Source organism: Chenopodium album, chromosome 2, assembly GCF_948465745.1.
Source record: "Chenopodium album chromosome 2, dcCheAlbu1.1, whole genome shotgun sequence".
Lineage (NCBI taxonomy): Eukaryota > Viridiplantae > Streptophyta > Magnoliopsida > Caryophyllales > Amaranthaceae > Chenopodium > Chenopodium album.
The window spans coordinates 20,290,943-20,303,782 of record NC_137835.1 but is presented as its reverse complement, the minus strand read 5'-3'; the positions used below and the strand labels follow the sequence as shown (position 1 = coordinate 20,303,782).

Here is a 12,840-nt window from a genome sequence, read left to right as displayed (position 1 = left end):
CTAATAACAAGTTTTCATGGCAGATCCCTGATAGTTTGAGCTCATGTGTTGGAATTTCTGTGCTTAATTTGTCTGCTAATCAGTTTTTATTTTAGGGCTTTACCTTCTAGGATTTGGGGTTTGCAAGGGTTAAGGTCACTTGATCTGTCTTATAATATGTTGAGTTATGAAATTCTTAAGGGAATGGATGGATTGGCTAACCTGAGAACCATTACTTTGAGTCGAAACCGGTTTGGTGAAATTGGAGGGTGCTCATTGTTGAGATCACTTGATTTTAGTGGGAATTTGTTTTCTAGGAACCTGCCAAAGTCATTGCTGAACTTGAGTTTCATTGGGTATCTTAATTTGGGAGAAAATTTATTTGCAGGTCAGGTTTCTGAATGGATTGGAGGGTTACAAGGGCTTGAAAATTTGGATCTTTCGGCTAAAAACTTCTCTGGTGTTTTGCCAACTTCTGTGGGAAAACTTAGGTCTTTAAACGTGTTAAATATGTCAATGAATTCTTTGAGCGGTAGGTTACTTGAATCTATGGTTGGTTAAGCCTTCAAGTTATAGATTTTAGGTAGAATCCATGGCTGGTTGTTTAAGCCTTCAAGTCATAGCTTTCTGAATTTCTTGTTTACCCTCGCTTCACGAATTCCATGTATACTTTATCATGTCACATAATCTTAGGCCATTTTTTGTTCATTGATTCATGTTAACTCTAATTAGGATTTGTCTATAACTTGTGTATGATTTGTCTTTAATTCTTTATATGTAATATCTGACTTTATCAATGTTGAAGCCAAATTTACAAAACTTGTGTATGATTTGTCTATGGTGCTCTCTCTCCTTGTGAATTTACAAAACTTACTAAAAGGTTATAAAAGAAAATAGATCTCAATTATGAAAGAAGTTAGTGATCAATGTCCTAATTTTCCGATTTGTTTCAGGCTATTTTGATGAAATTTTGGAAGCACAAGTAAATTTGGGCATGGATAGAAGCTGAACTAATTTGGTTGGTGTTGCTGCTGCTCGTTGCTGCTGTTATGCTCGTTGTTGTTGAGATCAATGTCCTAAATTTTCCAATTTGTGTTCCATTTTATTAAATTTTGTAATCATTATTAATATGAACTTTACATTTGGGGGGTTTATAAGCAATTTTTAAGTTACTAAATTGGATTTGGTGCATGTATTATAGGATAATAACCAATATTTGGATTTGATTTATGTTATAATTTGAGTGGTGAATGGAATAAAGAATATGGATATTGTAACTATCACATGTGCTTGTTACAATACCCCATAATTTTTCGTCTTGTTTAGAGATTATTTGTAACGGGCAGTTTCAATGTCCGCTACAAATAACCAAGTACTTGGTGGCGAACCAAGTACGCTGACATACAAGCAAAGAGGACGTCGGTAGATACTTGGGAGGATCTAAAGAAGAAGCTCATAGACCAATTTTACCCAGAGAATACTAAATTCGTGGCCCGTACCAAGTTGGCAACCTTACAACACAAATACTCTATCTGGGAGTATGTGAAGGAATACTCAGCGTGCATGTTGGAGATTCATGACATATCGAAGAAAGACCGACTATTCAACTTTGTACGTGGTCTTAAAGAAATGATTCTACGTTCCTCGCTACTCTCTTGATGAAGGATGAAGAGGAAGAGGGGTACATCCCTGAGGTCATAAGAGAGTTACTTGGGGAATACTTAGATATCCTTCCCAAGGAGCTCCCAAAATCTCTTCCCCCTCGAAGGGCCATTGATCACAGCATTGAGATGGTTCCTGGTGCCAGACCACCCACGAGAAGTCCTTATCAGATGGCACCTCCAGAGTTCACAGAGTTACGCAGACAGTTGGATGGGTTGTTGGAAGCCGGATTTATCCGACCCTCCAGAGCTCCCTATAGGGCACCGGTCCTTTTCCAGAAGAAGCAGGATGGGAGTTTGAGATTGTGCATCGATTATAGAGCCTTGAACAAGCTAACGGTGAGAAATCATTATCCGATCCCCTTGGTGGCAGACTTGTTCGACCATCTTGGAGATGTTGTATACTTCACCAAACTTGATCTAAGGTCCGGTTACCATCAGGTTCGAATTTCTCAAGTAGATGAACCAAAGACGGCCTGTGTCACCAGATACGGAGAGTTCGAGTGGTTGGTCATGCCATTTGGGCTAACAAATGTTCCTGCAAAATTTTGTACTTTGATGAACCAAGTCTTCCACGATTATTTAGACAAGTTTATGGTTGTTTACTTAGACGACATCGTAATCTTTAGCAACACCCTCGAAGATCACTTAGAACACTTGAGGAAGGTGTTCGAAAAAATGAGACAGCATCATTTGTTCGTGAAGCGAGAGAAATGTGCTTTTGTGAAGAAAGAAGTGGGCTTTCTTGGACATTTTGTAGGAGGAGGCCACATAAGAATTGATCCTAAGAAAATCCAAGCCATTAGTGATTGGAAAGCTCCAAGGAACGTCTCGGAGTTAAGATCGTTCTTGGGGTTAACTAATTATTATCGTCGCTTTATTCAAGGGTACTCTGAAATAGCAAGCCCCCTCACGGAATTGTTGAAGAAAGACAACAAATAGGATTGGTTAGAGAAACAACAAGGGGATTTCCTCAAGCTCAAAGAAGCAGTAATGAAGGAACCGATTCTAGCGCTCCTGAACATCAACAAACCGTTTGAAGTTGAGACGGACGCATCCGATTATTCTTTGGGCGGGGTCTTACTCCAAGAAGGGCACCCAATAGCTCACAAAATTCGAAAGTTAAGTGATGCAAAATGGAGATATGCAGCACAAGAAAAAGAGCTTTTAGCTATTGTTCACTGCTTGAAGGGTGGAGACACTATTTGTTGGGCTCGGAGTTTATTGTTCGTACCGATAAAACAACAGCTAGCTACTTCCTCACCCAACCTAAACTAATAGGAAAGTAGGCTCGTTGGCAGGAGGCACTTGCCGACTTTGATGTGGAGTTCACTTATATACTAGGAGCAAGCAACATACTCGTTGATGCCCTGAGTAGGCGTGCCGATCTTGCCGCAATGTACAAGCTAGCACCAATGTCTGCAAGCAGTATTGCCACATCTGTTAGAGATCAAGTACAAGCTTACCTACCAGATGATCCAATGACAAAAACAATAATGAAGACGATTAAAGAAGGAAAGACCAAATGTTTTTTAATGGAAGACGGCCTCATCTTCACCAAGGGTACGAAGCTTTTCATCCCTAAAGCAGGGGGATTAAGGAAAATGTTGTTGAAGGAATGCCACGACACACAATGGGCTGGACATCCAGGTTGGAAGAGGACTTTAAGCTTACTCTCCATGGGGTACTATTGGCCCGGGATGAAGGAAGACATCATGAGCTACACCCGGACCTGCTTGGTTTGTTAGCAAGACAAGGTGGATCGCTAGAAACCTAGAGGCCTCTTAGATCCTATCCCTGTGGCGATACGTCCATGGGAGAGCATATCTATGGACTTCATCAGTGTTCTCCCCAAAGTAGATTAGTATTCAGCGATAATGGTGGTGATCGAAAGATTCTCAAAATATGTCACCTTTGTTCCCTCGCAGAAGGCTTGCGGTGCTGAGGAGACGACGTCATTGTTCTTCAAACACAATTGTGAAGTATTGGGGTTTGCCACAAAGCATCGTCAGCGATTGAGACACAAGATTTACAAGCATATTTTGGATAGAGTTGTTTAAACTCATGGGGTCAGCCTTGAACATGTCTTCAAGCCACTATCCTCAATCTGATGGGCAAATTGAGAGATTCAACGGTCTTAGAGGAATACTTGAGGCATTTTGTTAGCGCCAATCAGAAGGATTAGGTGAAGCTCCTTGACATCGCCCAACTTTGCTTCAACGCCCAGAAGAGTACCGCATCCAACAGAAGCCCATTCGAATTGGTGATGTGCCAACAACCTCTCCTACCTCACACCATAGCAACATCCGAAGATGGAAGGAGCAGCAAAGCACGAGAGTTCAAGCGAGAATGGCAGCAGAACATGGAAGTTGCTCGCGCTTACTCAGAGAGAGCATCGAAGAGAATGAAGAAGTGGGCTGACCAGAATAGAAGGCCGTTGGAATTCAATGTAGGGGACATGGTGATGGTGAAAGTCCTGCCAGATCAACTCAAGTTTCTCAGAGGAAGATATCGTCGACTGATCAGAAAACATGAAGGCCCCATCCGAATCACCAAACGGATTGGGAGGAATGCTTACAAGGTTGAACCGCCTACGTGGATGAGGATTCACCTAGTTTTCTACGTTAGTCGCCTCAAACCATATCATCCAGCTGCTGAAGACGACAGCCGCAACACTAGCAACTGCGCCAACATCAGAACAAGGACGAGAACCACCCCTGCAACCGAAGAGTGAAGCTGCTATTTACTTTTCTTTTAAGTGTAAGTTTGTTTGTAAGTCGACGAGGTCGTCGACAACTTAAGTGGGGGAGGATGTTAGAATCCACCTCTTTTTCTATGTATCCCCTTCCCTTTTCCTTGTAATTTCCCTTATGTAGTGTCTTTTAAGTCTTTCTTCTAGACTGTAGGGAGAATTATTGTGTTACTGTCGTTTCAGCGTTCACTTGTAATTCTCTCCTTATTCAATATAAAGCTCTTTAGAGGGTGACGGTTAATGAATCAAAGCTCCTTACCCCATTTTTATTGCTTTAAGACTTGTGTGTTGTTTTAAGCCTTTATAGATATTGTGCTTGCCTTGTTTTAAAGCACCCCCACCAAACCAAGAGACCCTCCAAAGACGCCTTTATCTCGTCGGTTCCGCTTGTGCCTGCTTTTAAGTATCGGCCGTCACAAGCCCCGACTCCGCACCCGTAGTTGACGTGTGCTTTCTTGAGATACCTTTGGTCCGTGTTGCTGTGTGCTCATGAACCTCTCTCATTCTAGGCTTGCGTCTTTGTCGTCAATAGACAAGTGTGCGCCGCACGATCTGGTGTCAGAACTCTCGGACCGTGAAAGTTGGTATCAGAGCCAAGGCTTGCTTTAAAGTCGCCGAGCATGGTGATGCCTGAATATGATGATACGTGGGAGGAAAGAATTGATACTGCCAGTTACAAATAACTGGTTATTTGTAACGGACAGTTAAAGTGCCCATTATAAATACTTGGTTATTTGTAACGGGCATTCATGTCGGTCATTACAAATAAGTAGTTATTTGTAACGGGCGTTTCACCTGCCCGTTAAAAATAAGTACTTATTTGTAACGGACAGTGCCCGTTACGAATAACGTTTTCCTATCCGTAACGGGCTTCCTATCCGTAACGGCCGCTGCCCATTATGGACAACCTTTTTTCCACTAGTGTACTCTTTAATCGAACAAAATCAGACCCAGAAAAAAAACCCACAAAAATAAAAACCAAAACCCAGAAATTAGTTTAAAAAATCCTGGAAAAACAAAAAACCCCAGAATTTGATGACCAAGAACTAAGAAAAAAAAAACCTAGAATTTAAATTGAAATCAAATCGATTAAAATTAAAACTATCAACTTCAAATCGATTAATAAAATCGAATTAAAATCCCAAACAATATTAAAATTAATAAAATCCCAAACTAGATTAAAATCAATAAAATCGAATCAAAATCGATTAAACCCATAAATTAAATGCAAAAAATTTCAAAATCATCCTAGAAAATTCCAAAATCAATTAAACCCAACAATTTCGAACAATATTACAACAATCAAACCCAAAATCAAGACATTTAACAAAAATAATTAAACCCAGAAACCCTAACCTCGAATAATTAAACCCAGAAACATGCACTAAGCGAGGGTGTTGTTGTTGTTGATGTTGGACTTGGTGAAGGAGGTGGTTAGTGGTGGTGGTGGTGGTGAAACGAGACGAGGGAGAGGATAGAGAAGAAGAGACGAGGGAGAGGAGAGGAGAGGAGAGATAAGAGGACGACGACGGTGGTGGTGGTGAGATGAGATCGAGAGATGGAGAGGAGAAAGGAGAGAGCAGGAGATCGAGATATGGAGAGGATAGAGCAAGAGATCGAGAGATGGAGAGGAGAGAGCAGGAGAGAGAAGAAGTGAGGAGGCTGGTGAGTGCGTGAATGAAGCTAGGTAGGGTTAGGGGGGTTTATATATGGGTTTTTTTTTAATAAAAGGCCACCGGTTTGAACCAAACCGGTGAGAATAATGGTTTTCCCACCGGTTTGGTTTGAACTGATAGCGAAAAACCACCACTCAAAATCCCACCTATTTTTCTCCATATTTTCCCCACCGATTTTTAAAAACCGGTGGCCTTAGGGCGTTCAATATTATTTTTTCACCTAGTGACAGTTTTAAGATCAAATTTATCATAACACTTATTTTATTCCAAATAAAACTCTTTAAAATAATAATTATTAATCCTAATTCCATTAGAATTTACAAGAACCTTCTAGATTATTTTAGAAGATTAAAGTCAATCCTAACAACTTTAGGAATAATAATTAATAGGCCCTCCTCTAGATCATTGGGCCGCATATAAAATTCATTTCGGGCTCAATTTAGTATTTTGGACATAACTTCCTCATTATTCATCGGAATTGAGCTTATAATGTATCGTTGGAAACCTCTTTTCGAGCCCAATCCAACTACGCTATTACAGGACCCTTATCATGGACCAAACTAAATTGAACTGGCTATTTTCATAAAATAGAATATAAAAAGAAATGTTTTTAAAAACAGAAAGAGAGATTTTTAATAAAAACAACCGCATCACTAGAATTTTCACACTTTCACTTCGTTCGATAATCAAATGACGTGAAAGGTATTCATCATTGGCTGAGTTTGGTTTTGGGGAGACACATTTGGGTGTCTACAGTAGCACTACCCACGTTATCTGCCCAAAACTTTCGTATTTAGGTCTCACTATTTTATTATACACTAGTGGAAAAAATCTTATTTGTAACAAGCTATTCGTAACGGACATATGATTTTCCGTTACAATTAAGTCATTCGTAACGGGCAAATTCAATGTCCGTTACAAAAAAGTTGTGAATTGGGCAGGAAAAGGGTTATTCGTAACGGACAAATTGGTGCCCGTTACGAATAAGTGGTTATTCGTAACGGACAGATTGGTGCCCTTTACGAATAAGTTGTTATTTGTAACAGGCATTATTCTGCACGTTACGATTAACTAACTAATCGTAACCAACAAATATTGCCCGTTACAAATAGAAAAGTCAACAGAATTTTGACCTTGTTATTTGTAACTAACATGGGGTGTCCGTTACGAATAAGGTTTTAAAGTAAGCCCTAAATTTTTACTTTCCCCTTTCTCACTCCCTCTGTCAAAAAATTTCCTCTTTCTCTCTCCAATATTGAAGCAGCTCCCGCGCGCAAGGTCGTCGTCCTCACCTCCCTCAACTCCATTGAAGGAGCTCCAAGCTCAGTTCAATCTTTTTCTCCTCTCATTCTCACTCTTCTCCTCCATTGAAGCGCACTTTGAGCTCTCCATTATTGAAGCGCACTCCGAGTTCTCCATTATTGAAGCGCACTCCGAGTTCTCCATTGAAGGGCTTTTTGAGTTCTCCATTGAAGCGCTGTCTGAGTTCTCCATTGAAGCGCTCATAGTTCTCCATTAAAGCGTACTCTTTCTCTCTCCTCCCCCAATTTCGTAACCCTTGTTTCAGTTTGCTAAATTGCAATTACTTAATTATAGGTTTTATTTTTTTTTCCCCAAATTAATTGATTGATTTTACTATTTTCCATTTGTTTTGGGTTTTATTATGTTTTAGTTTAAAAGCCTTTGAATTTTGAGCTAAGTATGAATTAATTGATTGATTTATGAGGGGGGGTGGGTTATTAGCAATACTTGGTACTTTGGTAGATATGAGAGGTTTTCTCAACGCCATTGCTCTGTGAGAATTTGTTGAGACAGGTTTCATCAAATTTGTTTTGAGTGTTACGAGGTTGAAAAAGGATTGAAGAAGATTGCATCTACAAAGTGTGAGCAGCAAGGCGGACAATTACTAGCTTGTGTCTAGTGTTTTCCGAAGCTGTCTTGTTGCCATTGTACTTGCAGATTGTGGACTTGTGGTCTTCCAAGAATCTTAAATGCTTTTGTATTATGCTTCCTGCCGGAATTTTAATAGTTGATCAACTGATTGATTTTATGCATTTTCTCCTACATTGTCCTTTGGCATTATATGTACTCCCTCCGTTACATTTTACTCGCAACAAAGGGGTATTATTTGTGAGACATAAAATATTCCTTTGTTGCGAGTAATATGTAACGGAGGGAGTATAATTATTCCATGATGTTTCAATGTTTTCTTAGCTTCCTACAAATCCTACCTTTTAATCAGTGTTTTATTCATATCTTTGAGTTGATTTTGGACAAATTTAATGGCATGTCATGTAAATCACTCTATTTTCTGGAAGAATCTTGCTCCAATTAGTGTAAGTGTCAGTACTGAGATATTATTGTTATCTAGTTTGTGTGAAATTAGACAGATGATGTAAATGATATCATGACATTGTTGCAGCAAGGAGGTGGTGAGCCTCCAAAAGCTTCACTGGGTTGGGCAATTGATTCAAACTTTGGCTCTCTGGAAGCTCTTATCCAGAAAATGAATGCAGAAGGAGCTGCCTTACAAGGTTCTGGATGGGTGGTAAGTTTCAGTCTTAGAAACCTTTAGTTGACCTTTCTTCTTTTACCCCTTCTTAACTGTGTGATAATCTGAATTCATTGGAGCAGTGGCTTGGACTTGACACACAGTCGAAGAAGCTTCTTGTTGAAACCACTCCAAATCAGGTGAATGCCCAGAGGCCCCAGATTGTTTTCTTTAATTAATAGGAGCAAAGCTTGAAATTTCTTGTGTTTCTAACGTGATGTTCTTAGAGGGAAATTCCTTTGTACTCAAATTAAGACAGAGTTATACTGTGATAATATCCTCTTTCATTTGCATGTTGGCTGTTGGGTTTTCTAGTCTGTATGGTTGTGAATTTGTGATCACATTTTCTTAACTAGTGATGATTTATGAGTATGTTATCATTTCCGCGTATGTAGGTTTAAAGGAAGTTGTTCAAACAGACAAGGCTCCTGCGGCATTGGGACCATATTCTTAAGCCATTAAAGCAAACAACATGCTCTTTGTATCTGGTGTTCTGGGTCTTGTGCCTGAGGTTTGAGTTTCAAATCTGATTATTTCCAGCTAATTTTGTCAGTTTGTGCTCTTGTAATTGTTCTTGCTTACTAATGTAAACAATACCTGTTTGAATGCAGACGGGAAAGTTTGTATCAGAAAATGTGGAGGAACAAACTGAGCAGGTAATGAAAATTTTTGCAAACTGACACGGTAACTTAAAGATTTGTTATAGCTCTACTATCAGGAAATCATTCTTTTGTACAAGTATGCTGGGGGTCTAAAAGTCTTGTAATTGTGAAGGACCCGTGATGACTCAATCACTGGATAGTAAATGGACGGAATTACGGATTTATGAGTGTAATTATATATTTATATACATTTAATAAAGGAAGTTTTGCCTTGACGAGCTTGTTAATGCATCTCCTTTTTCGCTGCTAACCACTCTACTTGTGCAGCATTCTATTGGTTAGGATGGGAGACTGGGAGGTGGGGTACTATTTGCCAAAGAAAGGTTCTTTAAACTATCTTGTGCTGATAATATATGCTTAGTAAAGGCATATCTCAATGCTCTACAACGGGTCATTTGCTTATTCCTATTAATCAATATTAGCTAAGACAAATATGATGCTCAATGAGTCAAACTGTCAAAGTGCCCATATTAAATTCGCTTCAGTGGCTGAGTAGTATCAATTTATCAAATGCTTGTCACTTGTCTGCATTGTAAACCCAAATTTTGTTTTTCTGTGCTCAATGAAATGCCTAAAACTGTAGCAAACTGCTGGTTCAAAAATACTGCTTTTGATGTGAATAAGTTGGTCGGCTTTCATTTGCCATGAAGATAAACATGTTCCTTTTACAAACTGTAGTTTGATGTATGCAAGTGAGCTATTTGCAAATTGCCAATTATTGCCAAACATGCATTTAGATTATCATTTTGAATGAACTTTTAGGCATTCTACAATTATTGTAGACCTCTAGTGTTCTTGCTTCCAGCACAGTATCGAGGTAGGGGCAGTATATGGTTCGTGAGTTTGGCATATCTAGACTTTCAACTTTTATTTCACTTAGTTCTTTTAAAAAAAAAATCTCATATTTTGGGCCCTAAAGTGATAGAGGTGTTAATAATTCAAGTCATCTTACATTTCAGGTTCTCAAAAACATGGGTGAAATTTTGAAAGCTAGTGGGGCAAGCTACTCTTCTGTAGTCAAAACAACCATCATGTAAGTGCATTTGCTTCTCAAATTTCCTCCTTGAAACGCGTATTTGTATCCCTTTACTTGGAGTGCAAAGGTGTCTTAGAAGAGGTTAGTAGTTTTTTTTTTGCAAATTTTGAAACCTTTTTAGCTCTATACACTCCCAAGAGTAAGATAATGGTCAATTGTTATTGATTTCAATTCATAAAAACCAAAATATAAGGTAATTAAGGATGTTTAGTGTTATATTGTGTTAATTTGAACCAATACATGAAAGATAGGAAAGGTAGAAGTCCCTTAGGCAATTTTGAAGCCTTTTTGGCTCTATACGCTCCTAATTAAAAGTGAGTAAATGGTCAATTTTCATTGATTTCAATTCATAGAAACCAAAATATAAGGTAATTAAGGATGTTATGTGTTATATTGTGTTAATTTGAACAAATACATGAAAGATGGGAAAGGTAGAAGTCCCTTAGACAATTTTGAAGCGTTTTTGGCTCTATAAGCTCCCAAGAGTGAGATAATGGTCAATTTTCATTTATTTCAATTCATAAAAACCAAAATATAAGGTAATTAAGGATGTTTAGTATTATATTGTGTTAATTTGAACCAATACATGAAAGATGGGAAAGGTAGAAGTCCCTTAGGCAATTTTGAAGCCTTTTTGGCTCTATACGCTCCTAGAAGTGAGTAAATGGTTACTTTTCATTGATTTCAATTCATAGAAACCAAAATATAAGGTAATTAATGATGTTTAGTATTATATTGTGTTAATTTGAACAAATACTTGAAAGATGGGAAAGGTAGAAGGCCCTTAGGCAATTTTGAAGCGTTTTTGGCTCTATACGCTCCCAAGAGTGAGATAGTGGTCAATTTTCATTGATTTCAATTCATAGAAACCAAAAAATAAGATAATTAAGGATGTTATGTGTTACATTGTGTTAATTTGAACAAATAATTGAAAGATGGGAAAGATAGAAATCCTTTAGCACAATTTTGAAGCCTTTTTGGCTCTATACGCTCCCAAAAGTGAGTAAATGTTAACTTTTTATTGATTTCAACTCATAGAAATCAAAATATAAGTCAATTAAAGATGTTATGTATTTTGTTTCTATATTATGAGTTTTATTTCTATGATTTGGTTCATCACATTTATTCTAATGATTGTTTTTATTATGGATTGTTTTTATTTTGTAACCTCTTTCATATATTTTTTTTTCAATAGGATTTTTTTCCAAGGACCGCCCCGTATGATGTTGACGAGTTGAATGTGGTTCGAGAACAATGGGCGCAATACTTTAGAAGTAAATATTTATTGAATGCATAACTATTAGCTTAGGTAGAACAACGTAATATTTTTAGTGTTGTTGTATATGTTGGATAAATTTATACAAGTTTTTATTTGTAATGTGTTACTACTTCAGTTTTTATATTACGTCGTATTAATTTTTACGAAAGATTGTTCGGTATAATTGCTTATTTACAGGAACAGGTATATTATAACATGTTTTAATTAATATATATTAATTATATATAAATACATGCTGTCGAAATTAAATAAAATGAAAATTTAATTTAATAATTATTTGTAACGGGCAGCAAAATTGTCAGTTACAAATAACCAGTTATTCGTAACGGGCACTTTTGTTTCCCGTTACAAATAAGTGTTAAATTATATACAATAAAACTCTATTCGTAACGGACATTTAAAATGTCAGTTACGAATAATCACTTATTCGTAACGGGCGTTTTAGGTGCCCGTTACGAATAAGGACTTATTTTAATACAAAAAAAAATTATTCGTAACTGACATTTCAGATGTCCGTTACGAATAACCCATTATTCGTAACTGACATTTTAGATGTCCGTTACGAATAATGAGTTATTCGTAACGGACATCTAAAATGTCAGTTACGAATAATGGGTTATTCGTAACGGACATCTGAAATGTCAGTTACGAATAATGATTTATTCGTAACGGACATTTCAAATGTCCGTTACGAATAACTCATTATTCGTAACGGACAGTGCCCGTTACGAATAACAATGGCCATCCGTAACGGCCGCATACGTAACGGACGCTGCCCGTTACGGATGGCCCCTTTTTGCCCGTTACGGATGAGGATTTTTCCACTTTATATATCTTCCAATTTATTTGCTTTATCTTCATTTTTAAATATATTAATCCTTGTTCTTGGTTACTAAAAGTAAAAATTAAATTAAAAATATTTCAATTTTCATGATTGGCAATTACAAATGTTATCAAATTTAAAAATTTAGATTTATCAAATTGGGTTAATTATTAATAAGAAGAATAAGTTTGTATAATTCATGAAATCAATAGGATTTTTAATATAGGGATAGAGTATTTTCGAATTAATTTAGTGTTTTAGGGTATAAATCAATTTAGGGGTAGTTTAAGATCAAATTACAATTAATATTTATTCTTTACTAATTTGGGGAATTTAAATTTATTAATTGATGGATTAGAGTTTACCAATATCTATGAATTTGGTGATTAAAGTATTGAGTTAGGATTTATCAATATTGAAT

At 37.3% G+C, this 12,840-nt stretch overlaps 1 protein-coding gene across 1 annotated transcript; it reads left to right on the top strand.

The window, feature by feature from the left end:
* The first annotated feature begins 8,350 nt into the window (after positions 1 to 8,350).
* On the top strand, positions 8,351 to 11,744 carry LOC145570237 (superoxide dismutase [Mn], mitochondrial-like). Its single transcript, XM_081629270.1, has 7 exons — positions 8,351 to 8,404; positions 8,491 to 8,616; positions 8,703 to 8,759; positions 9,015 to 9,130; positions 9,231 to 9,275; positions 10,241 to 10,314; positions 11,513 to 11,744. The coding sequence occupies exons 1-4, from the start codon at positions 8,351 to 8,353 to the stop codon at positions 9,018 to 9,020; spliced, it is 243 nt and encodes an 80-aa protein (XP_081485396.1). The 3' UTR covers positions 9,021 to 9,130; positions 9,231 to 9,275; positions 10,241 to 10,314; positions 11,513 to 11,744.
* The last annotated feature ends 1,096 nt before the right edge of the window (positions 11,745 to 12,840 follow it).

Coding starts and splice junctions, on each gene's coding strand:
- LOC145570237 (XM_081629270.1), top strand. CDS start 8,351: ATGGCATGTCATGTAAATCACTCTATTTTCTGGAAGAATCTTGCTCCA. Junction 8,405..8,490: donor AGAATCTTGCTCCAATTAGT/GTAAGTGTCAGT, acceptor ACATTGTTGCAG/CAAGGAGGTGGTGAGCCTCC. Junction 8,617..8,702: donor TACAAGGTTCTGGATGGGTG/GTAAGTTTCAGT, acceptor TCATTGGAGCAG/TGGCTTGGACTTGACACACA.